The sequence below is a fragment of the Salvelinus alpinus genome, chromosome 3 (assembly GCF_045679555.1).
Source record: "Salvelinus alpinus chromosome 3, SLU_Salpinus.1, whole genome shotgun sequence".
Lineage (NCBI taxonomy): Eukaryota > Metazoa > Chordata > Actinopteri > Salmoniformes > Salmonidae > Salvelinus > Salvelinus alpinus.
Window position 1 is genome coordinate 24,682,192 of NC_092088.1, and position 27,628 is coordinate 24,709,819.

The window sequence follows — 27,628 nt, forward strand, 5'->3', positions numbered from 1 at the left end:
TGACAACACAACAACAAAGGGACACAGGTTTTGTCAGACAGAATTCCCTCTCTGGCCATTTTAATAACTGTCAGATCTTCTGCATCACCAAAAGCTAAACTGTCAGCCAAGGAGTGCCACTGTCAAATCAATTGATTTGGTGCTCACCGGAGCAACGTGATGATGAACTCATTAAATGGTACTCGTCCGTAGCGGCCGTTGAGGGATTCCTATTGATTTTATCACATTTTTTTTTAATGGTCATCCGTTACAGGATTCATAATAGTAGGAGTGGCTCATTATTTTGCAGTGAAGCATTATTAAATCGAACTAATGGAGAGATCATGATCTGGCATAGCCTGTGGTACAAACTGTCGCTTCTTGCACTGATGTGCGCACGCACGCACGCACGCACGCGCACCCCTTCTGTCCTTGGCCTTGTGTTTAGTGGAGCTGTTCTAAAAGTGCCCACTTCAGCTCCTTAGTGTGGCGGACCTGGGCTCTGGGCCAAGAGCTCACAGTGGCAGAGAGAACTGCAAGATGACTCCTTTCCTGCACAAAACCCCTGCTGCGTTCACATTTGTTTCCACCGGCCACCCTGCAGCCAAGCTGCCCATTATACTCCTCCTCATCTTCATTCACTGTAGCCCTGAGGAGAGGACGCTAGATGCATCACTGACACCGGGTTCCCGAACCAATCACAGAGCATGTCAGTGAACTAGAAAAGCGGGCAAAACACCCACCCTCCTGTAATGAGGAGATGGAAAGGTAGATGGAGTGAGGTTAGGGTTAGTGGTTAGGAGTAGGGTGAACAGAGGAATGAATGTTAAATAGTGGGGTAGATTATATCCAGAAAAGGTAGTGAACACTAGGAATAAAGGGACGAACAAAGAGGGGAGAAGAATAGAGTCTCCAATGGAAGGACCGGATAAGAGGTCAACGGTTAAGGGACGGAAGGCCAGGTTAGAAGCGGTCTGGTCAGTGCTGCAGGCAGCGATGATGGAGTATGCCACCATAGCCGGCTGGCTGTGCCCCACATTCTGAGCGTCGGTGTGAGAGCCAATGAGCCGAGCCGCCAACGGCTTCCCCCGCCTCGCCGTTAGACATTTGGCCTTTGTGTGACAGTCATTAGCGCTGCCTTTCCAAGGTTGGCCCACAGCCCAGTGCCTCAGCCTGTGGAGAAATATTACCCTCCTTGGCCACCGGGGGAACTGTTTGTTTGTTTCTATTCGTCACAACATTAAAAAGGGACAAATGCCAACACCAAGGGACTGGCCTAATCACACTATCCTTGCCAAGTAAGAATAAAAGGCATAGGCCTAAATAGATAAACGATTGCACAGTATTGCTCACATATTTAGCATATAATGTCCCCCTTTCCAACAATAGTGATTCAGCAGATAGACTATTATATTTATTTACTTGACATTTACTTCTTAGAATTCAGAGTAACCGTTTTTTGTAACGTCCGCATATTCACATGTTCAAAGGAGACGGTCATTTTCCTTTAACTCGGTACAATAAATATATACTTTCCCCACCCTTTTTTTATTACTCAAAGAAAGTGAGCAGGATCTATCTAAGTGGTGTGGGAGAATGCTTTGGTTGCAACATAAATGAAATGTACTGCCTCTTAAATAGCCATCCCTACGAGCCATATTCTGGAAGACAAATAAAGCATCAGTTTTTGCTGTGGATTCTCCAAACCTCCATTATTCTGTGAAGATGGGGAAACCACGGCGCAATTACAAAGTAAATATGCACAGCAGTATACACAGTGCATTCGTAAAGTATTCAGACCCCTTGACTTTACACATTTTGTTACGTTACAGCCTTATTCTAAAAATGATGACATATCCCCCCTCAATCTACCTTACAATACCCCATGATGACAAAGCGAAAACCAGTTTAGACATTTCTGCACATTTATAAAAAATAAATAAAAAATAAATTCCTTATTTACATAAGTATTCAGACCCTTTGCTGTGCGACTCAGGTGCATCCTGTTTCCATTGATCATCCTTGAGAAGTTTCTACGATTTGATTGGAGTCCACCTGTGGTCAATTCAATTGTTTGGACATGATTTGGGAAAGGCACACACCTGTCTATATAAGGTGCCACAGTTGACAGTGCATGTCAGTGCAAAAACAAAGCCATGAGGTCAAAGTAATTGTCCGTAGAGCTCCGCGACAGGATTGTGTTGAGGCACAGATCTGGGGAAAAGTACCAAAACATTTCAGCAGCATTGAAGGTCCCGAAGAACACAGTGGCCTCCATCATTCTTAAATGGAAGAAGTTTGGCCAAACTGAGCAATCGGGGGAGAAGGGCCTTGGTCAGGGAGGTGATCAAGAACCCGATTGTCACTCTGACAGAGCTCCATAGTTCCTCTGTGGACAACCATCTCTGCAGCAATCCACAAATCAGGCCTTTATGGTAGAGTGGCCAAACGGAAGCCACTTCTCAGTAAAAATGCACATGACAGCCCACTTGGAGTTTGCCAAAAGGCACCTAAAGGACTCTGACCATGAGAAACAAGATTCTCTGGTCTGATGAAACCAAGATTGAGCCCTTTAGCATGATTCTTTTAAATTTATTTCACATTTATTTAACCAGGTAGGCCAGTCGAGAACAAGTTCTCATTTACAACTGCGACCTGGCCAAGATAAAGCAAAGCAGTGCGACAAAAACAACAACAAGCGTCACGTCAAGAGGAAACCTGGCACCATCCCTACGGTGAATCATGGTGGTGGCAGTACAATGCTGTGGGGATGTTTTTCAGCGGCAGCGACTGGGAGACTAGTCAGGATCGAGGGAAAGATGAACGGAGCAAAGTACAGAGAGATCCTTGATGAAAACCTGCTCCAGAGCGCTCAGGACCTCAGACTGGGGCGAAGATCCACCTTCCAACAGGACAACGATCCTAAGCACACAGCCAAGACAACACAGAAAAGGATTTGGGACAAGTCTCAATGTCCCGGAGTAGCCCAGCCAGAGCCCGAACTTTAACCCGATCAAACATATCTGGAGAGATCTGAAAATAGCTGTGCAGCGACTTTCCCCATCCAACCTGACAGAGCTTGAGCGGATCTACAGCGAGGAATGGGAGAAACTCCCCAAATACAGGCATTCCAAGCTTGTAGCGTCTTACCAAAGAAAATGTGAGGTTGTAATCCCTGCCAAAGGTGCTTCAACAAAGTACTAAGTAAAGGGTCAGAATCCTTATGTAAATGTAATATTTCAGTTTTTTTGCAAACATTTCAAAAATTCTGTTTTTCCTTTGTCATTATGGGGTATTGTGTGTAGATTGATGAGGTAAAAAAGTAATTTAATACATTTTAGAATACGGCTGTAATGTAACAAAATGTGGAAGAAGTGAAGGGGTCTGAATACTTTCCCGAATGCACTGTAAGCCTCCTCTCCACTGGCTGCAAAAAAATTCAATAAATTCAGACACAAAGAGAAGAAGGAAAAGGGCAGAGACAAGGCAGCCATTCTTCAGAGTCTTGTGCTTATCATGAAAGAATAAAGCTTGATGAAAAAAAACAAAAAAAAACTTGCTGGATGTTTCATAAATCAGTGGCTTGTTCCGAGAGAGCCCTCGTCTGAGGACACAACGCTAATGGGGTCGCTCTTCAGACGACGCGGATCTCCTTTGTTGCGACTCATCTCTCACATAAACGTCAAGGACGTCTCCCTTTAACTAGCACTGCTTGACAGTTCTTTTGATAATAAGGTCGTCAAAAAAAAACATCACATCAAATACGACGTTGGCTTCTACTGCGACGACACTTGAGAATACAAAGAACAGCTAGGCCAAGCAGTAGAGAAACCGCAGTCTGGAATTTCTGGACAATGATGAACATGTTGGCTAATCATGCAGGATGCTAATCCATATAGCCTATACGTGGTGGTGATAATTAGCTGCACCGCTAAAAGCTTTTCCTCATAGGTTCCTCTGTGGCTGGCTACAGGGCATCCTGGCCCAATCATTGGGTGGATGTAGTGGTGTGCTGTTCCCAGCCTCAGTCCCCTGGGGGGGCTAGCTGCTGGTTAATAATTCAGGCAATCCATTAGGGCTGTGACGATACCACAATCGCAATATTTTTAACTCTTTGGTCCTTTAAAAACCTGTTGTATGTAAAATAGGTCATGCATAGCTTGGGAAATAAATGAAAGGTGACTCTGGATGACAACATAATGATGCTCGTTTCCAACATGAGGCCTGGTTTTCCTGAAGAAGTTCAATCTGCTTCGTGTTTTATTTCCGTGCCACCATACTAATGAGTATTGGGACACTGGTATCGTCCCGGCCCTACAATCCATACAGCACGGCCGCTAAGGACAAGACTGTCACTGGGGCTGGGACTGCTGGGACTGCTGGGACTGCTGGGACTGCTGGGACTGCTGGGACTGCTGGGACTGCTGGGACTGCAAGGTCTGACAGCAAGTATCCTGGTGTTGGGGATTTTTATATATTCAAGTATGAAGTGTAAAATCAGGGAAGAGGCAGGACAATGACATAAAAGGCAAAATAAGAAGTTATTTACAATGCCTAGGAGCAAGAGTTTGACAGCTAGAACAAATAAAAGCAGGGGTTAAAGCAAGAATAACTAACTGCACCGCCCTCAACCTCAAGGCTCTCCAGAGGGTGGTGCGGTCTGCACAGCGCATCACAGGAAGGCCAAAAAGATCATCAAGGACAACAACCCGAGCCACTGCCTGTTCACCCCGCTGTCATACAGAAGGCGAGGTCAGTACAGGTGCATCAAAGCTGGGACCGAGAGACTGAAAAACTATCTCAAGGCCATCAGACTGTTAAACAGCCATCACTAACATTGAGTGGCTGCTGCCAAAATACTGACTCAAATCTCGAGCCACTTTAATAATTAAAAAGTGGCCTCTCGCGCCTCGAGAGGAATATTTCTCTAGCAATGAAAACACAACAAGCTGACTTGGTAAATAGGTCAACTATTCTACTTTGGTGTCGTCCGATTTTGTTAGACTAAAATTACATGGCAAAAATGGTAGCACAGGAAAGTTACATCCTGCGTTATAAAGTATAGGCATTGAATTGCTTTGCTAGCAGCTAGAGCAGGCTGCACACCACTGTTATGAGTTAAGCGCTGCTGTGGTGCGCATTATATATTATTTTACCCCCTTCATCTGAACATCAGCAACAATCATGCATGTCAGTTCAGTGCACCATAGCTTAAAAGTGAATATAAAATATTTGAGAATACATTTTTGGGGGGAATATATTTTGTAGAACAGACATGGTTCTGTATTAGGCTGTGATCGCCATACCCAAACTTAACCCCCTGCATAAAAGGATACATCATATCTGAAGACGGAGGCCTGACTTCAGTTTCTATCCCTTCAATCTATCAGCATGCTAGATGTTACTTTATTATGCCATTTCAGCATTGGGGGGCACAATATATTTAGGGAATGTAGGCCATTTTTAAGACAGCGAAGGCCCAGTCATGGCGAGCTGTGCCCACATAAGAATGGAGCTTCAGCAGGTAATTAGCCCGAGTTACCTTCGCTTAGCGTAGCCGACGCTGGAGGAGACACTAAGGGGTAAGGTCACACTCACAGGGAACTGATGGGTACAGCTACCATCTGCCAGAGGGACACTCTGTGTAGCTTCCCTGAGGGGGATGAACTTGAAGATGTGGTAGTGGCTTCTTTCACACCTCACAGCTATGGAAATTAATCACTTACACTTACAGCACACTGACCAGTAAGCTCTTTATAGTGATTTCTTATTATTTATATATTTTTTCCCTCAGGGGGGGGAGGGCTTTTTATCCCCAATTTCATGATAACCAATTGGTAGTTGCAGTCTGCAACTCCCGTACGAAGGTCAAGAGCCATGCATCCTCCAAAACACGACCCCGCCAAGCCGCACTGCTTCTTGGCGCACTGCTTGCTTGACCCGGAAACCAGCCGCACCAACGTGTCGGAGGAAACACCGTACGGCTGGCGACGAAAGTCAGCGTGCATGAGTCGCTAGAGCACGATGGGACAAGGACATCCCACCAGCCCAAACCCTCTCTTAATACAGGCGACGCTGGGCCAATTGTGCGCCGCCTCAAGGGTCTCCCAGTCGCGGCCGGATACGACACAGCCCGGGATTAAACCCAGATCTGTAGTGACGCCTCTAGCACTACGATGCAGTGCCTAATACCGCTGCACCACTCGGGAGGCCCCTTCATAGTTATTTCTGCTTTACAAATGAGTAAAGCAAGTGGTTGAATCAATGGCCAAATATCCTTTGATCTAGAGTGTGTAGATCATACATCTGAAGGATAGAAACAGTGTTCAAATCGAGGGATACGTTGGAACATGCCTAACGTCACTGGCATCCAACTTCCTAAAGAATTTGTTAAGCTCAGGAATGCCATCTACCCTACGGCAAACCAACTCATTAAGCAGCGGGACTTATTCATGGGACTTTACTGCTCTGTTCACTGCTTCCTAGCGAGATATCTCCCAGTCTGAGATTAAAGCAAACCTTTTCCACTTGAAAGTCTTTTTTTTTTTTGCCGTTCCTCATTCCCTCCCTTCCACTCCCTGTCTGTCAAGAGAGGAAATGATGAGTCAGGCAGGGCCTGAGACTCGAGGATTAGCTTGAAGAGACTCTTCTGTAACCGGCAGGTAAAGCATTCTGGCACCGACATGACTCACTCGAGCGGTTGGCTTCACTGATAAGACAGTTTTCCCTTCTGCTCCCTCCGTCCCCTTACGTTCCTGTCCCTATTGTGGTGGAGCAAATTAACACTGTGTGATGGTAGAGGGGAGTCGTGCGACGAAATCTGAGCATGGCCAGACTTACGGCAAAACTTTTGTTCTGCTCTGCCCACTGCGCACAGACGTCAACTCAACGTCTATTCCACGTTGGTTCAACGTCATTTCATTGCAATGACGTGGAAAAAAACGCTGATTCAACCAGTGTGTGCCCAGTGGGTGGTGGCTCAGAGCCGAGTCAAAGAAAGGCGGGGACGTAAGAGTACATTTCCACTCTACTCATCAGATTCTACAGACAACACTAGTGACAGACTCCTCTCGACTACAGTGTGAGCAGAGGACTGAGGCTCAAGACATTGAGGACTACAGTGATAGCAGACAGAACCTCAGCTGTGACACACTGAAACTGGTGACTCGAGACAGAGGGCTTGATGACATTGAGACTTGGTCAGTGTAGACGGACACTCTGGTGATAAGTGAGAGGAATGAAAGTAAGACACTGAACTGAAGGTTTCGTGACAATTTGACTAAGTGGTTTTAAGGCTAAAGTGTTAGCGGTAGAAGCTGGAAAGCTTCGGTAGCAATGTACTGGGAGGGAGACATCCACAACAGGGGTCTTTTCAACAGGTCTCCTTGAGCCACTTAAACATTCAAAACCACACAACTGACTGTGTGGTAACAGAAGGGAGAAGAAGTATCCTGCACTTCGTAATAATGGTCCATTCTCTTCTTCTAAAGAGGGCAATATGGTAACTGTCAAAATAAAATAAAAATGGGGCTTTGTATGAACGCCAGGTCATAGGAGGAAATTAATAGCATATCAAGACCTAAATATGTTTGGCTTCTTTCTCTAGGTGTAAACAGCTGGATGTACTTCAGTATAACGTAACCCATGGCTTCTGGTGATAGTACAGAGACAAAACTCATCAGCTCTTGCCCCATATGCAGATGAATAATGATCCAAGCACTACTTAGCTGATAGAACAGTAACCTTACCGAGTAGCAAGTCCCTGAGAATGTTCTTACCGGAAGGGGAGTCTGTAGCTTTACAAGCTGGAACGAGAATCTGTGGCTTTCCGAACCCAACAAAACATTTTTTTTGAAACACCTGACCTCTGGCTGTACTGTTTGTGAATATTTCACGACCGGCGCTCATTTTTGATGGGTGAATCTGTCAGTGGGGGAGACAGCTGCAGACGTTTGAATCTCTAAACAGAGAAAACTGTCCGACCGTGTTTCAGCAGACAAGGTGTTGCAGAGCAGGGTTGGGTGGTATACCGTATATACCATATCCCGGGGTATTTTGAAATCCCATCAGTATGATTTTTCCAATGCTGTTAATACTTCTATTTGATATATTAGTACTTTTTAAACAAATACCTGCAATCAACTTGTGCACTAGGTAATAGATAAAGCATCTCGCATTCATCATTTTGCCTGTCAGACTATTTTTTCATTATGAAGCTTACCGGAACTAGTTAAGCGAAACAGCTGTTTGAGCCAGTCATGTGTGTTTGTTTACAAAGAAGCACAACGAGCAAAAATGGGAGCTTCGTGAGGTGAGTCACTTCTGCAGCACAATTTAAGTTATCAAGTTACACTTGTATGAAATGTACAAATGTTTGCCAGCTATATATCTTATTAAGTTAACTATCTAAGACGTGCCAAATAAATTATCTCCAACTGCGCTTCGTTAACTTGCTAATGTTAGCTAATTGGCTAAGGCTAACTTGCAAGTTCAAGTTTCATGGTAACAGCAACAGAAACAATCATCTTCTGGATTAAGATCCCTGCTGTTTGTTTTATGCGTTCTGCAAACTTCATTTTGCGATACTTGCATAACTTTATGAGCTGGGTTGTCTGTCTTAGTAGTAAATGTTTGCATGGGCTCGTTAGCATTTCCCTAGCACCCGCTATGGGGATTCCTTAGTACTAGTTAGCATTTTGGTAGCATTCTGGTAAGTTGTATTTTTGGCAGGGGTTTTACGTCTGCAAAAAAAAAATTGCGCCCCTTGTTTCACTACCGGTAATACGGTCTATCCCGGTATGGCACAGGCACGGTAAAAAGGTATGTAAATCTGGATACCGCTCAACCCTATTGCAGAGACAGAGAACCATGCATGGACGGATGGGGCAAGAAGCTCTGTCTTTCAGGAGAAGGAAGAGGAAGAAATATCAGGGGCACAGGCATCGCATGATGCTGTGCCGCTAATCTGATGTTCCTAACAAGCACTCGAGCCTCACAGGCAGCGTTGGTGCTGACAGCGCATCCGTCAACCAGGAAGGAGCTTCGGAATGGGGAGTTGCAAAACTGAGCTTTATTCTCCACAATTACCCTCTGAATTCAACAATTATCAGGAAAGATCAGTGAAAATAATTTGCACAGAAAATGTCCCCACTCCAAATTGGCTTCAATCAAGCATTACTGGATATTTAGTTGAACAGAGTAGCTGGAGTAGGATATTCTGAGGGTGGTGGCATAGTAAGATATCTACGGAACATACGTTATGATCTCCATGGAAACAGGGAGGCAACTCTAAAATCATAACACAGATGGCGTTAACTTCTCTAGGATAAGGGGCAGCATTCGGAATTTTGGATGAAAAGCGTGCCCAAATTAAACTGCCTGCTACTCATGCCCAGATGCTAAGATATGCATCTTATTAGTAGATTTGGATAGAAAACACTCTGAAGTTTCTAAAACAGTTTGAATCATGTCTGTGACTATAACAATACTTATTTGGCAGCCAAAACCCCGAGGACAAACCATTCAGATTTTTCTTTTTTTGAGATCACTCTCTTTTCAATGAGTTTTCATTGGGAATCCAGATTTCTAAGGGACCTTCTTGCAGTTCCTATCGCTTCCACTTGATGTCAACAGTCTTTAGAAATTGGTGGAGGTTTTTCCTTTGAAAAATTAAGAAGTAACACTGTTTAGAATGAGGGTAGAGGGAAGTGTACTCTGTTAGAAGCACGTGGCCTGAAAGCTAGCTACACTTTGTTTTCCTCCGGTATTGAACACAGTATATCCCGTCTTCAATTTTATCGATTATTTACGTTAAGAAATACCTAAAGTTGTATTACAAAAGTAGTTTGAAATGTTTGGACAAAGCTTACAGGTAACTTTTGCAGTCATGTTGTGCGAGTTGGAACCAGTGTTTTTCTGGATCAAACGCGCCAAATAAATGGACATTTTGGATATATATCGACGGAATTAATCGAACAAAAGGACCATTTGTGATGTTTATGGGACATATTGGAGTGCCAACAGAAGAAGCTCGTCAAAGGTAAGGCATGAATTATATATTTATTTCTGCGTTTTGTGTCGAGCCTGGAGGGTTGAAATATGATGGTCTGTGTTTGTTTGCTTGGTTGCTATCCTCAGATAATAGCATCGTTTGCTTTCGCCGTAAAGCTTTTTTGAAATCTGACATGTTGGCTGTATTCAATACAAGTGTAGCTTTAATTTGGAATATTGAATGTGTGATTTCATGAAAGTTTAATTTTTATAGTAATTTATTTGAATTTGGCGCTCTGCATTTTCACTGGATGTTGGCCAGTTGGGACGCTAGCGTCCCACATATCCCAGAGAGGAAAATATAACAACACTTCGGGTGAGTCAATGCACTTACAAAGTGCACAACAAAACCGTGCATGTGTGCTGAATCCATTTTCCCTAAGTAATGGCGCCGGAGGAGATGCCTGACGTTCTACGTTCTCCTAACCAATTGTGCATGTTTTTTCGCATTATTTGTAACTTATTTTGTACATAATGTTTCTGCCACCAGCTTGTATGACCGAAAAGAGCTTCTGGATATCAGGACAGAGGTTACTCACCTCGTACTGGACAAAGATTTGTTTATTTAACGAGTCAGACACAAAGGATTTACTTCAGACACCGGACAAGGCCCAAATCCCCGTCAATCGCTTGAAGTAGAGATGGAGATATTGGGGAAGTAGGTCGGGGTGCCTTGTAAGGATCTGACGGCGAGTGGGTAATCTGCCTCTACCATCAGTCCTATTAGCCAATGTGCAATCATTGGATAATAAAATGGATGAGCTCCGATCAAACTAACCTACCAACGTGACATTAAAACTGTAATATCTTGTGTTTCACTGAGTCGTGGCAGAATGACGACATGGATAACATACAGCTGGCTGGGTTTTCAGTCCTTTGGCAAGATAGAAAAGCTGCATTACGGTAAGACAAGGGGTGGTGGTCTGTGTCTATTTGTAAATAACATCTGGTGCACCTAATCTAATATTAAGGAAGTCTCGAGGTTTTGCTCGCCTGAGGTAGAGTATCTCAGCTCTGTAGACCACACTGTAGACCACACTATTTACCAATAGAGTTATCTATATTTTTTCATAGCTGTCTATTTCCCACCACAAACCAATTCTGGCACTAAGACCGCACTCAACGAGCTGTATAAGGCCATAAGCAAACAAGAAAATGCTCATCCAGAGGCGGCGCTACTAGTGGTCTGGGACTTTAATGCAGGGAAACTTAAATCCATTTACCTAATTTCTACCAGTGCAACCAGAGGAAAAAAAATATATATATTAAAAAAATAACTCTACACCACCTTTACTCCACACACAGAGCTCTCCCTCACCCTCCATTTGGCAAATCCGACCATAACTCCAACCTCCTGATTCCTGCTTACAAGCAAAAACTAAAGCAGGAAGTACCAGTGACTCACTCAATACGGAAGTGGTCAGATGATGCAGATGGTAAACTACAGGACTGTTTTGCTAACACAGACTGGAATATGTTCCGGGATTCTTCTGATGGCATTGAGGAGTACACCACATCAGTCACTGGCTTCATCAATAAGTGCATCGATGACATCATCCCCACAGTGACCGTACGTACATACCCCAAACAGAAGCGATGGATTACAGGCAACAACCAGACTGAGCTAAAGGGTAGAACCGCCGCTTTCAAGGAGCGGGACTCTAACCCGGACACTTATAAGAAATCCCGCTATGCCCTCTGACGAACCATCAAACAGGCAAAGCATCAATACAGGACTAAGATTGAATAGTACTACACTGGCTCCGAAGCTCGTCGGATGAGGCAGGGCTTGCAAATTATTTACGGACTACAAAAGGGAAGTACAGACGCAAGTTGACCAGTGACACGAGCCTAACAGAAGAGCTAAATGACTTCTATATTCACTTCGAGGCAGGCAACACTGAAGCACGCATGAGAGCACCAGCTGTTCTGGAAGACTGTGTGATCACGCTCTCCATAGCCGATGTAAGACCTTCAAACAGATCAACATTTACAAGGCCGCAGGGCCTGACAGATTACCAAGACGTGTACTCCGAGCATGCGCTGACCAACTGGCAAGTGTCTTCACTGACATTTACAACCTGTCCCTGACCGGGTCTGTAATACCAACATGTTTCAAGCCATAGTCCCTGTGGCCAAGAACATCAAGGTAACCTGACTAAATGACTACCGACCCGTAGCACTCACGTCTGAAGCCATGAAGTGCTGACCATGGCTCATATCAACATCATTATTCCAGAAACCATAGACCCACTCCAATTTGCATAACGCCCCAACAGATCAGACACTTTAACACTTATTTTTCTTAAAATTGCATTGTTGGGGGCCTCCCGAGTGGCGCAGTGGTCTAAAGCACTGCATCGCAGTGCTAGCTGTGCCACTAGAGATCCTGGTCCGAGTCCAGTAGGCTGCGACCGGTAGGCTGCGACCGGGAGACCCATGGGGCGGTGCACAATTGGCCCAGCGCTGTCCGGGTTAGGGGAGGGTTTGGCCGGCAGGGATGTTCTTGTCCCATCGCGCACTAGTGACTCCTGTGGCAGGCCGGGGGCAATGCACGCTGACACAGTCGCCAGGTGCACGGTGTTTCCTCCGCCACATTGGTGCGGCTGGCTTCCTTGGTTAAGCGGGCATTGTGTCAAAAAGCAGTGCTGCTTGGCTGAGTTGTGTTTCGGAGAACGCACTGTTCTCGACCTTCGCCTCTCCCGAGTCCGTACGGCAGTTGTAGCGATGGGACAAGACTGTAACTACCAATTGGATACCACGAATTTGGGGAGAAAAATAAAAAAGTATATATATAAAAAATAAAAACTGCATTGTTGGTTAAGGGCTTGTAAGTAAGCATTTCACTGTATTCGGCGCATGTGACAAATACAAATTGATTTGATCACTTGGAGACGAGTTTCCCGATGTGGCCTGCCCATCAGACAGGCAATAGTCCTTGTTGGGAAGACACACTGAAATAAGTCAGACATAAACACAAACACAACACATGCTTGCCAAATCCATGTGTACCCGTTTTAATCCAATTAAAGGGAAAAGAGCCAGTGGAATGGAGCAATGGTAAACGCTCGCATGCGTCATACTAGGACAGACACAGATGCTTGCAATAGGAACCAGCCAGGGAACAGCAGACAGGAACCCCAGGAGGGGCTGAGGGAATTTGCCATAAAGTCAGTCACTGTACGTACTGCACATAACCACCTAGTTGCCCTCGTGGGGTTATGGGAAGAAACAATGGAAAAAGACTGGTGCCGAGATGATGTGAAACTACCTTGAAAAGGTCAATCTGGTCTCTGGATAACACACTTTAGCATTTCCTGGAAGCATCACAAAAGGAGGAAAAACCTTCTGCAAACCTGATACAGTGCGTTCAGAAAGTATTCACACCCCTTTTTCTAATGTAATTAATTTTTATTTTTTAGTCAACAATCTACACGAAATACTCTACTGTCAAAGTGGAAGAAAAATTATAATATTTGTAAAAAAAAGTATGACAAATAAAACTAATATATCTTGATTACATAAGTATTCAACCCACTGAGTCAATATGTTTGAATCACCTTTGGCAGTGATTACAGCTGTGAGTCTTTCTGGGTCTCTAAGACCTTTGCACACTTGGATTGTACAATAGTTGCACATGATTATTTTTTTAATTCTTCAAGCTCTGTCAAGTTGGTTGTTGATCATTGCTAGACAGCCATTTTAAAGTCTTCCCATAGAGTTTCAAGCCGAAAACTGTAATTAGGCCACTCAGGAACATCCAATGTCGTCTTGGTAAGCAACACCAGTGTATATTTGTGACCCACCGCTTCGATTATGTATTTACATTGAATAAAAGTAGAGACTCAGAGCTACAAAATGTATATCATACACTGCAGTTGAGGACCTACTGTAGAGTTCTTCTTTGTCTATACCCATTCAGAATCATTCACAACCTCTTAAGGATTCACATGTGAGGCCATGTGCTAAACAGAGTGAGTAAGGCAGTGTAGTAGACAACCAAAGATTTCAAGACTAAAAGTGGTGAAAGTAGTAGCCTTGGCCTATATCCTAATCTGACATTGTTATAATATGTTATAAATATGTTATAATTATTAGCTGATGCTTACACAGACACTTGTCTAAATTGATGGGTCATGTGAAATAAATGCTATAACCTCCTCCAAGCCAGCTAAGTGGATGGGTCACTTATTGTCTAGACATGTACACGTTCATGAAATACAATAGATGGACAAAATCACCCACAGACACACCTGGCTAACTTTTTTTTTTAGCTACAGTATGTTTGGCCAGTTGTTGTGTCAAATTACTCCGGTTCTTTGTCAATAGCGCCTGCTAAATTCTGTGCAGCAATGTTGTTGAGAGCAGTAGCAACACTTTTACAGATCTCCATGGCTAACGTTATATCTTTCAAAAAAGCAGCGGTGGCAAGGATTATCTACACATACTGAGCAGAGATGTTATAGACAGAAGCGTATTACATAGCAGACCAATCCGAACTCATCTCTTGGCATGTACAGCCCATCCATTATCTCCGCCAATCATGGCTAGTGGGAAGGTTCCTGACTTTTTCCGTAGCTAAACCAACTAGGCTCGTAATTTAACAATTTTATTTGTATTTACAGATGGCATACAAGTTTGTTATTAAGGCACATGAAAGTTCACATGTTCCAGGAGGCATTTCTGCCAAAAAACACATTTTGATCAAATAAATACAAATAAACGTTCAAATGCCTCTCCTGTAAAGTAGTGACGTGCAACATATGCCTACACTTTTTCTGCTGAAAAGTGAATTTGTCTCCCATCTAGGATTTTGCATGTACTTAGCTCTATTCTGTTTCTTTTTATCCTAAAAAACTCCCTAGTCCTTGCCGATGACAAGCATACATACCCATAACATGATGCAGCCACCGCCATGCTTGAAAATATCAAGAGTGGTACACAGTGATGTGATGTGTTTAATTTGCCCCAAACATAATACTTTGTGTTCAGGAAATATAGTTAATTTCTTTGCCACATGTTTTCATTTTTATTTTTGGAACATATTGCAAACAGGATGCATGTTTTGGAATATTTTTTTTATTCTGTAGAGACTTTCTTCTTTGACTCTGTCATTTAGGTTAGTATTGTGGAATAACTACAATGTTGTTGATCCATCCTCAGTTCTCCTATCACAGCCATGCAACTCTGTAACTGTTTTAAAAAGTCACCATTGGCCTCATGGTGAAATCCCGGAGCTGTTTCCTTCCTCTCCGGCAACTGAGCTAGAGAGGACACCTGTATCTTTGTAGTGACTGGGTATATTGATACACCATCTAAAGTGTAATTAATAACTTCACCATGCTCAAAGGGATATTCAATGTCTGTTTTTTTATATTTTTACCCATCTACCAATATGTGTCCTTCTTTGTGGATGAATCTGTGTTTGAAATTCGCAGCTCGACTGAGGGACCTTACAGAAAATTGTATCTGTTTGGTACAGAGACGAGGTAATCATTCAAAGATCAAGTCCATGCAACTTATATGACTTGTTAAAAAAAAAAGTTTTACTCCTGAACTTATTTAGGTTTGCCATAACAAAGGGATTGAATGCTTATTGACTCAAGACACTTCAGCTTAAAAAAGTAAATTAATTTGTAAACATTTCTAAAAATATAATTCCACTTTGACATTATGGGGTGTGTAGGCCAGTGACACAAAATCTCAATTTAATACATTTTTAAAATCAGGCTGTAACACAACAAAATGTGGAAAAGGTCAAGGGGTGTAAATACTTTCTGACGGCACTGTATAGGCTTACGTTTCTTTAGAGACCTGTTACTATCATAGACCCAGGCAAAAAAAACAACCATTGAATGCATAGGTAGTTTAAGTGTTTAGTTCATGTGTGGGTTGCTTTCTTAAGCAAGCCTAAATCTGTGATTAAAGCGAAGTGAAGAATACTGATTTAGTACACGGACCCTTCCCATGACCAATGAGTCACTGCTGGGAGAAGCTGAATAAAAAAATGAGACAAAGACAGGACAGTTTGCCAATTTTCAGGGGCTGGGACGAAACAGCCAGAGAAAGAGTCCAGTGTATTACAGGAGGACACTAGAACTATTTTTCGGGGACTAAACCCTCGACATGGATCACCAAATTTAAGCTGAGCTGTTGTATTTATATATCATCCTCTGCCACGGCTCAGCTAGGCTTGCCTAACCTCGTTAGACTCATGCAGAAATGTGTGTGTGTGTGGGGTGAGAGAGAGGGCGACGGTGCGCTCCAAGCATCATTATACATTGCTCCTCAAAGCCATGTTGTTAGAGGATCTGTGTGTGAGTGAGTGCATTGTGTGTGTACGCAGACCCTCTTCGCTACCAAAAGCAGTGTTATGAGAGCATGTGTGTGTGTGTGTGGTGAGATGTGCATGCATGTGTGTATATGAGCTCAGCTGACTGAGGCTCGAGTCTGATTGGTGATGGAGACAGAGGATTGTTGCTATGGAGATGCCCCTGAACACAGTGTAAAAGGGTCTCCTGAAACAATAAAGGAGTTCAAATCAAATCAAATCTTATTTGTCACATGCGCCGAATACAACAGGTGTAGACCTTACCGTGAAATGCTTACTTACAAGCCCTTAACCAACAATGCAGTTCAAGAAATAGAGCAGGTTACCTTAGCGTTCTTGGGCACAGGAACTACGGTGGTCTGCTTAAAACATGTAGGTACTACAGACTCGGTCAGAGAGAGGTTGAAAATGTCAGTAAAGACATTTGCCAGTTGGTCCACGCATGCTTTGAGTACACGTCAGAGCAGGTGTAGTAGGTTTCGATCTTAGTCCTGTATTGACGCTTTGCCTGTTTGTTGGTTCATCTGAGGGCATAGCGAGATTTCTAGTAAACGTCCGGATAAGTGTCCCGCTCCTCGAAAGCGTCAGCTCTAGCCTTTAGCTCGGTGTGGATGTTGCCTGTAATCCATGGCTTCTGGTTGGAATATGTACGTATGGTCACTGTAGGGACGACGTCGTTGATGCACTTATTGATGAAGCCGGTGACTGAGGTGGTATACTACTCAATGCCATTGGATGAATCCAGGAACATATTCCAGTCTGTGCTAGCAAAACAGTCCTGTAGCGTAGCATCCGCATCATCTGATCACTTCCGTATTGAGCGAGTCACTGGTACTTCCTGTTTTAGTTTTTTATTTTAAGCAGGAATCAGGAGGATAGCATTATGGTCAGATTTGGAGAGCTTTGCAATGCGTCTCTGTGTGTGGAGTAAAGGTGGTCTATCGTTTTTTTCTCCTCTGGTTGCACGTGACATGATAGTAGAAATGAGGTAAAACGGATTTAAGTTTGCCTACATTAAAGTCACTGGTCACTAGGAGCGCTTCTGGATGAGCATTTTCTTGTTTGCTTATGGCCTTATACAGCTCGTTGAGTGCAGTCTTAGTGCCAGTATCGGTTTGTGGTGGTAAATAGACAGCTACTAATAATATCTATGAGAACTCTCTTGGTAGATAGTGTGGTCTACAGCTTATCATGAGGTATTCTACCTCAGGCGAGCAATACCTCGAGACCTCTTTAATATTAGACATCGCGCACCAGCAGTTATTGACAAATAGACACACACACCCGCTCCTTGTCTTACCAGATGTAGCTGCTCTGTCCTGCTGATTCACGGAGAAGCCAACCAGCTCTACATTATCTGTGTTGTCATTTTGCCACATTTCGGTGAAACATAAGATATTAAAACATTTTATATCTCGTTGGTAGGATATTCTTAATCGTAGATCGTCCAGCTTGGTTTCCAATGATTGCACGTTGGCCAATAATACGGAGGGTAGCGGTAGTTTACCTCCTCGTCTGCAAATTCTTACAAGGCACTCCGCCCTCCTCCCCCTTTTTCGACGATCTGATGACGGGGATTTGGGCCTTGTCTCAACAAAGCAGTATATCCTTCGCGTCGGACTCATTAAATAAAAATCTTTGTCCAGTTCGAGGTGAGTAATCGCTGTTCTTATGTCCAAAAGCTATTTTCCGTCATAAGTAGCAGCAACATTAAGCAGCAACATTAAGTACAAAATTAGTTACAAACAATGCTAAAAATCTAACAAAATAGCACAGTTGGTTAGGAGCCCGTAAAACGGCAGCCATCTCCTCCGGCGCCATTATCAGTGTCTGATGATGCAAACCGACACTGACAAAGCTATTATTATTGGGGTGGCAGGTAGCCTAGTGGTTAGAGCGTTGGACTAGTAACCGGAAGGTTGCAAGATCGAATTCCCGAGCCGACAAGGTAAAAATCTGTCGTTCTGCCCCTGAACAAGGCAGTTAAGCCACTGTTCCTAGGCCGTCATTGAAAATAAGAATTTGTTCTTAACTGACTTGCCTAGTTAAATAAAGGTAAAATTAAAAATTACGGAGACCGCAGTCATCCAAAATTCCACGACCGTCACCGCCCTACTTACAAGACCTCTCCAAGCGATAGTATAGTTTGACTTAACTGAGGGGCAACAGCAGAGTAAGTATTGACAAGCTCAGACAATAGTAGTGAGAGATGAAAGAGCTAGAAAAGGTCAACACTGAATAAATAATGACATCCATTGTAAGGACATTTGATAAGTCTTCAGAAAATCAATAACTAACAACCGGACTTGATTCCCCCGGTGACTCAGCAATAACATCAATACACCGGAGGAGGAAGCCGATAGCAGCTCCACTGTTCTCCTTCCCGGAGAACTGACATTCAAACCTATTACACACCTATAGGCGGGAATAAGAAAGAAAGAAACACGTCTTTCCCATAGCTCCTCTGAAGGCAGTAGACAGATCACTGGTTCGGTTAACGGTATGGGAAGTTGGAGCCACCTGTTTCAATTATCATGAGCTAAAGGTAAAAACGGGTTATTCAAACTAGACTGTCCTTTCACATTACTGACTAGCTAGGCCTATATCCTCAATCATTCAAAACTCAGACTCAAAGAGTGGCATAAATCTAGGTGGGGAAATATTCAATGAAAGCACATGCTGCCAACATGACAAAACATCAGGACTCTTTCAAACAAAAAAACGATAGCAAGCTGTTTCTGAAACGATGCTTTGTCCGGTTTCACATTCACTTCCTTCTTGGAAAATGACCGGGCCTCTAACGCTAACCCCCCCCTAAGCTAACAAGATGTTTAATGAGACTGGCGAATCCTCCAAGGTTTTATAGACTACAACACCATTAATTACACTAGGCGGTCGGGTCAGTTTGCAGGGAGGACTCTGCCATCTGCGCGGCGGCGGCCATCTGTTGGTGTGACGGCAGGTTCCGACAGAGGTCAAACAACAGAGCCAGGTGTAGCGAGTGTTCGCAAACTAAGGCGACAGCATGGAATCAACAGTTGTCTAGTCTGGGAGCCCTCCAAAGTATTTGCCATAATACGAGCTCCCCAAACAACCCGGCGAGAGAGTTTGTGCCCGGGTCACTCCATGGGTGCAATCAACTTGGCACACCGATCCAATCAGCTTTTCCTCAAATTCGGCACAGAGTTGAAGAGGGAGGTACTAAGAGGCGGGATTGTCAGATGTCAAATCCAGCTTAAGTGGATTTTGGATATCATATTGGATATAAAACATGAAAGTGGAACTATGATTAGATCAAATTTGGTGGTGGAACAATAGTTTTGATTGAATAATATTTTATCAGATTGAATGATACTGCAATATTGTCAGTGCATGTAAAGAGATTTTATTGAAAAGGCTTGAATATGACATAATAGTCGACAGTAAATCTGTATAGCGCAACGGCAGATGTCGGATTTAGAGTGGATCTGAGTGCTCTGAGAATTTCCACACTAAAAATAACAAAACACCCTTAGGATAACACTCAAAGACAACACACAACACCTATCACAATATTGTGATTTGCACAACTAAGCTATCTGTCCTTTATGCTCACTCTTACTGCTCTCAGTAACAGCAGTCCCTGTGTAATACAAGCCCTAGTGTTACAGAGCATGGCCAATTTCTCTCCTTGCTGCCCATCAACAGGCCTGACCAGTCTGGCCCTCTCGCCAAGATGCAGTGGACTGAGGAGTGAAATGTTGGCTCTTACCTGCGCTCTCTGTGTGGAAGTGGCGGATGCTGCTGGCGCGTAATGAAGGCGGTGCCCCACACAGGACTGCTGTGGCTGTTCCTAAGCCAGCCCATAGGAGGGGACGACGGGTACGGGGTGCTCCGGAAGCCGTGGTCCGACTCGGTCTCCGCGGTGAGAGAGGAGGCGGAACTCCCCATCCTCCTTTTGCAGTCTACTTGGGGTTCTCACCCTTTGAACCCGCAAAATGTGCGGGACGGGGAGGAGCGGAGTGACAGTGCCTTGTGTCTCAATCTCAGGCTTACAGTTTAAGGGTGGGGGATGGGGGAAAGGGGGAGTCTAGAGCTGGGTGAAAACCCTGCTCATGTGTTCTCAGTCCTGACAAATTTCCAACTGGCACAATTCGAAACAAGCCCCATTTCAAAAAGGGATGGATTTCATCCTGTGAAGTGACTCCAAGTGTGCTTGAAGATGGCTATAACACCAACAAATCTAATAGAAAGGCAATAATGAGGAAATCAAAGCGAGGGTATTCAAAAAACAAGTGAAACACGACAACGTTTCAAACTCCAGATCAGGATGGATTTCCCACACTAAGGAGGAAGTGCTCAATACAAAATGTAATTGCTTGCCTCGGGCACTGATTCCAATTTGACACTTTCTCCAGGAAATAACTCACACTCCTCTCTTCTCTGTAGTGGGTACCAATGTTTCTCTGTCGTAGACTTGTAGGCCTCTTAACTAACTCTCTGGGCCATGTTGTCTGGAGTGTCATTCAACTATTCCTTCTGCACTATTTGCAGTGTTCCTCCCTCGCGTATGCAGTCTCATGCCTGATCCATCATGCTTGAACCCTTTGTCACACACAGACACAGGCAGTGGATGGAGCACACACAAAGATGACCGGGTCCTCCGTCAATCGACATCTCTGAGATAATATGGCACAGTTGAGGCACTGGAATGTTTTTTTGTTTGTTGACAAAAAAGGAATCAAACAGTTTTTACCAAAAAATAACTGAAAAGTGACTGGCAGAGGTCTGGGGCGTTGGTTTTGCTTAAGCCAGAATTAATTAATGTCAAATTAAAGGACAAACCATGGCATGGGTAACAAACCAAGTGATTTTGCTATTGTCAAATATGAGGCTATTTTTGTTATGTATTTATATGGCTTTGAATAAGCTTTAAACTCAAAAGAAAATCTGAATACACTAAACCAATAAGTCCTTTAATTTTGTATTATTTTTACTGTAATGTTTATCGGAGAAGCACAGTCTCAGTCTACTGTCTCAGTTGACTTGTAGTCCAGATTATGAGTGATTCTCTGTGTGCAGGCACTGCTGGCACACTGACTGAAGCTCTGGTATCCAAAGCTCATCTTTCAAATTTCGACACTTGCCCACAGCTGCTAAAGCGGATTACCCAGAATATTGCTCAAATCACCCCGTTGCATTTCTTAGTGGCTGAAATGTGGGATACTGAGTGCTTACAAAATGTCGCACTCTTCACAACTAGGCTACTCTGACTGAGGTAATGTCCCGAATAGCTATTATAACATGAAAACAAACATGAACTTCGGGAACTGAAATTGAACAAAACCCAAACAACGTGTACGCAGGTCTACAAAAAGCGCAGGGAAGAAAACGAACAACACATAATGAAATATGGCTAATGTTCCTAGACAGTCCCAATCCAAAGAGAAGTTCTACTAAATATTCGACACGTGCGACCTTTATAGCGGAGTGTCCCGTTATGGTCTGCAGTCCTTTGCCGGTGCGTCCACCGTACGAAACGCGAGATGATCCCGGTTTTCGCTCCGCAGTCTGGGTAGCCTATTCGCAGCTTTATTTTTAGTCTGATCCCATCGATGATGCGGCGGTCTGGTGGTTCATTTGTATACAGTAGGCTTTATGTGTGCCAACCTGTCATAGCGAGTAGGCTAACTATGCCAGGGGAACTACGATGGTGCATTCCGGTGCAATGAAGGCGTGAAGTCTAATTATATGCACATGCATTTTCTATTCCCATGGAGACAAAAACTGTAGCCTGTCTGGTGCCTCTAACACGCGAATACAATACCCCACTTATATTATTCAATCTCACGTATATTCATTATCGGCATAAAAAGCTATATAAAGGCACATAGCCTATCACTATCAAATGAGCTGCGCCAATATTGAAGATTAAACATATTTCATTTCATTCATGCCAATACAGTCTTGCTTATTACAATGTAGTTAACTACAATGTAAAGCGTTGCCTACACAGAAATTGAACAATGTATCGAATTACCGTCAGTACCAGAGCTGCAAAACAGGCGAATTCACAATAAACCATGTAGGCTACAATTGTAGCAATCTGCCAGTTTCCAGTGACTAACTCCGGAGCTGACTAAATTGTATTGAGGGCAGGGACTCATCATGCCAGAGCCGACATGTCAGGCTATTAAAAACGTGAAAATGGTACTAAACAGTCTCATCCAGAATTGATTTTAGACTCAAAATTCCACTGTCTTCTTCCCGGTCCATTCTCGTGCGATCATAATTCCAGTGTTTTATGATGCTGATCCTCTTTGACTTCTATTAGGAAACATCCTCGCTTCCGCCCCGTCGTGGCTTCAGAAATAAATGACTACCCATACTGCAATGCTCCATCCTGGACACACTGTATGTTTTGCACCGGTGGCTGTTTTCATTGCGTTATATTTAAAAAATATATAATTCTCCCTCTCTGATAAGTGCAGTGGATGCAGATGCAAATCTCTTCTTAACAGAGAATGACAGCGAGTCAAGCAGCGCGCAGGCGCATTAGGATGTTGGCAGAGAAAGTGAAAGGCTTATTTCAAGAGATCAAAACTGATAAATACGCTCCATCAAGTGTTACTCTGTAGCAGGACTGATACTGCCGGTGTTGTGTTCGAGACCACCTAAAGCGAGACCGATTCAGAGTAAATGGAGTCCAAACCAAGACCGGAGATGTTGTGTGTCCATATTTCAGAAGAACATATGGATTCTTTAGACATTTAGACTGCTGAACAAAATGCATGCGGAGGGAAAAGTGAGCCACTCTACAAATTACCACTATCCCAAACAGGTCTATAGTATAACGAACAAAAACATAAAACGCATTTAAAGTGTTAGTGTCATGTTTCATGAGATGTTTCATGAGATGAAATAAAAGATCCCAGAAATGTTCCATATGCACAAAATGTCATGCAAAAATGGATTTATATCCCTGTTAGTGAGCATTTCTCCTTTGCCAAGATAATCCATCCACCTGACAGGTGTGACATATCAAGAAGCTGATTAAACAGCATGATCATTACACAGGTGCACCTTGTGCAGGGGACAATAAAAGGCCAGTCGAAAAATGTGCCGTTTTGACACAGAACACAATGCCACAGATGTCTCAAGTTGAGGGAGCATGCAATTGGCATGTTGACTGCAGGAATGTCCACCAGAACTGTTGACAGATAATTGAATGTTCATTTCTCTACCATAAGCCACCTCCAATGTAGTTTTAGAGAATTAAGCAGTATGTCCAACCGGCCTCACAACCGCAGACCACGTGGAACCACGCCAGCCCAGGACCTCCACATCTGGCATCTTTGCCTGCGGGATCGTCTGAGACAAGCCACCTAGACAGATAATGAAACTGAGGAGTATTTCTGTCTGTAATCAAGTTTTTCCCAACAAAAAGGCTTTTTCTGATTGGCTGGGCCTGGCTCTCCAGTGGGTGGGCCTATGCCCTCCCAGGCCAACCCATGGCTGCACTCCTGCTCAGTCATGTGAAATCCATAGATTAGGGCCTAATTATTTTCAATTGACTGATTTCCTTATATGAACTGTAACTCAGTAAAATCGCTGAAATTGTTGCATTTATATTTTTGTTCAGTATAGATAAAAATACAAAATATGTTATAACTTCCCGGTCTTCCCTTACTAATAGTGACTGTGCAACTTTCAAACAATTTCCCTGATTCTTCCCTTCCAAGAAAATTCTGACAAGACGGACAAAGTTTGAGGATATTTTTCAATGAAAGTAAAGGACAGTAATGTTACGAGTAAAGTAGGAAGCCCAGGTTTCAATAGGCGATAAAAAAATGTGTCATGAAAGGAGAATGGACATCTGGCCTGGCGAATAAGTTTTATGGACTGACTGAATGGATGCTGATAATGTGTATGTGACAATATATCTCTTTTTTTTTTATTATGAGTTTTTTACTCTGTTGGTCTCGGGAAGAAATTACAGTCCTCATTGTCCGAGACCTTGTCAACAAAAGTAAAAATGTGTCCGACAACGAAACACTCAATATGTGGTCTCGAGACCGGACTTGAGTACGATAACACTGTATACTGTAGCCTATTTGTATTATTATATGATAATTACAGGAGGCTAGGTTTCTTATCATAAACTGTGAAAATGAAAGGAGAGGTATTAAAGCCCAATAAGTATTTAAAAAGGGAAAATGGCTATCATGTGTCGATAAAGGGTTAATAAGCCAGTGTGGAACAGCACCACCAACCACTGCTCAACTGTCCCTTCACATTGCTGAGATAAGCCTTCAACTTCCGAATCTCCCTTTCTTCCTCTTTCCACTCCTCTCTTCCTTTATTCTCCCCTCCGTACCACTTTGACCTCATTCCTCCCTTCCTCTCTTCACAATATTCCTTGGTAGAAAACACTGAAAAAACGATAGGCCTATATTTTAGACAACCTCTAAGACACAACAACTGCACTCAAGTCTGGGTTCCACGGCAAAACAGTGGGTAAATCATTAGCTACATAGCAAGCAATAGGAAGCAGCACACACAGTCTATTCCCCATTGCAACACATAGGCCATTTTGTTTAATAGAACAGGGAGTGGTGAATTGGCTGGCCCATACTTGTCTGATAACTGGAACTGTGTGCGTGTGTACCTGGCAAGGAAAGGTAATGCCTCTCTGTAGAAGACCTCTTCCTGTTTTGTCACACATGTTGAAAGAAGAACCCAAACTGGTCTGACTAGTCAGAACTACTGGATCATTCGCATAGCAAAGCTCTACTGTACGAAAATTAATAATATAACACTATTGACATTGGTGTTGATCAAAAGTGTTATAGTCTATAACACACTTCACCTATTTTACTTTAAAATGTATGTGAAACCAAGTTTCACAAACCACACAACTCTATGCACAAGGACTACTTCTAACATGTTCCAATGAAAAATGTACAAAAACTAATTGCGTGGAAAAACTGAAGATGCAAACCTTGGTAATAGAATTACGGTTAAAATCACCCTCAGGTTTTTATTAGGGCTGGGAATTGGGGACCTCACAATACGATATTATCACGATACTTTGGTTCCGATACGATATGTATTGCTATTCTATATGTATTGCGATTCGATACTGTGAATTTATTGAGATTCGATGTTCCATACATATTGCTCGCCATATGTCTCCTGCAGAGGGACAAGAGAGAGCCACGAGAAAACAAGTTGATCAGTCATGGAAATAAAAGTGCTGTAAACAAATTGGCTCCCTATTTAAAAAAGAAGATGGAGAACAAGCGCCGAAGGAAAAATATTGGCGTTTTGGTGCAGGTAGAGCCAACAAGCACAAAAATAATATTGCGATAATGTCAAAATGATACGATATCTCATCAAAAATAATATCCAGATACGTAACTGTATACATTTTTCCCCATCATTCGTTTTTATGTGACAACGTTTGACAAAAAAAACTCTAAATATCTGCTCCGAATTAAGATTCAAAGATCAGAAAGAATGGGGTGTCAGCTATGACATGGAACCTTGAGGTTGGGGGAAAAAAAATCTGTGGACATATATCCAGTAATGGAATTACGGTAACGGAATTACATCATGGCTCCCTGATCTGTACTACACAGAGTTGCAATTTATGGATATGAAGGTCCTTCTCCTCATATTTCACAGGTTTGGACATCACAGCACAGTGCAGTACGATACAACACAGCAGAATAGAGTTCAGGACAGTGCAGTAGAGTACAGTAGAGTTCAGTACAGTAGAGTATAGTTCAGTACAATATACTGTAAAGTTCTTTTCTGGACGTCCTGTGTCGGTCAGTGATCAGTGGGTGAGGATTCTGGTTAGAGTAAATGGAAAGAGGGGGCTCATGGGTAGGTGTTAAGCCTTCCGCACGCGTTGGTTCTGCTAGCGCCCAGCCAAACTCAGCTAGGTGAACTGAACGAGAGCGCTCGCATACTTCCTTAAAAGACCTTGCCGTAGCCAATATACACTTTCTCAAAGTAGTCAGAATTCATCTAAGATCATTCTAGAAACATGTCATTCATTTTGACGTTTTTGCAGAGGAGATCTTAGTCGCGGAATTTTACATCTAACTAATCAAATACTAATCAGTATTTCTTAAGTGAACAAAAGGTTCATGGAAATGAGTCGTCTCTCGTTGAATGACAACAAACAGTGCACTGAAGAATCCCTACTGTTGACCAATCACCGACGAAGGGGCATAGACTTCGGTAACAGAATTACCCATTTTAATCACTTAATAACTCAAACAAAATTGATATCAGTAAAATCACTATAACTAATTGTTAGGACTACCATTACTTGTTACTTCTGTGAACTTTCATTATCCTCCGACCTTATGAGGGAGAGACATTAGAAAATATATTTTTGAAATTTGATTTTTGGTAACGGAATTACAAGGCACAAGGCAATATTTCTTAAACCTACAGAAGGTAAACAATTTCTCCAAAACTAAATCTAAGTGTTGATATTAGTTGGCAGGGGGTCTTTACGTTAACATTGTGTTTTGATGTATTTCTGATGCCCTTTAAGACTTTTTCTGGTAGATGTTTTCTAAAGCCCCTTTTCCCTCTGCTTATCCGGAAATCTAAGCTAGTGATAAACATTTTTTGTGGCCTTTTAAGCATTCTAGTACAGTTAAATAGCTAACACACACACACATGGACGTAGTGGTCTAAGGCACTGCATCTCAGTGCAAGAGGCGTCACTACAGTCCCTGGTTCGAATCCAGGCTGTATCATACACAATTGGCCCAGCGTCGTCCGGGTTTGGTCTGGGGTAAGCCGCCATTGTAAATAAGAATTTGTTCTTAACTGACTTGCCTAGTTAAATAAAGGTTACACACACTGACCAAAAAGTTATTTTGTTGGCATTTACGTATGTCCCCATTACCAGTAAAACATAATCAAAACCTATTCCTTTCACTTACTTGCTGTGCTATTTTGTTGTTCAGCCGTTCAGCCGTTTCATTCTCAAACAGGATTTCATCATACATGTCAAGCAGTGAAGTTTCAGCTCTGTCTGCCCGTGGCCTCTCTTCCTCGGTGCGCACTGTCACTGTGTCCATTTCCATCTTGTCCAGCTGTGTATGTAACATTTCACATAAACCCTGTTTCTTGTCTGCATCGAAGTAGTGGTCCTTGTACATAGCATTGAACATGGTGGCGACACAATAAAGAGAGAATGCCACCGAATCGCTTGTTCACAGCCTGTGTCGGCAGTTTTGTTGAGCAGGCGTTTCAATGCCA

General features: G+C 43.1%; 1 protein-coding gene across 2 annotated transcripts in view; it reads right to left on the bottom strand.

Moving 5' to 3' along the window:
• The window catches only part of capn15 (calpain 15), a 72,291-nt gene that overhangs the window by 41,951 nt on the left and 2,712 nt on the right, over positions 1-27,628 (bottom strand). The window contains exon 1 of one of the 2 annotated variants that reach the window (XM_071392230.1): positions 20,112-22,794. The exons of the other annotated variant lie outside the window; for it this stretch is intronic. Coding sequence (XP_071248331.1) covers positions 20,112-20,290 — 179 coding nt within the window. The 5' untranslated portion in view covers positions 20,291-22,794. Of the gene's footprint in view, positions 1-20,111; positions 22,795-27,628 lie in introns of those variants that run through there. 2 annotated transcript variants of the gene reach the window in all.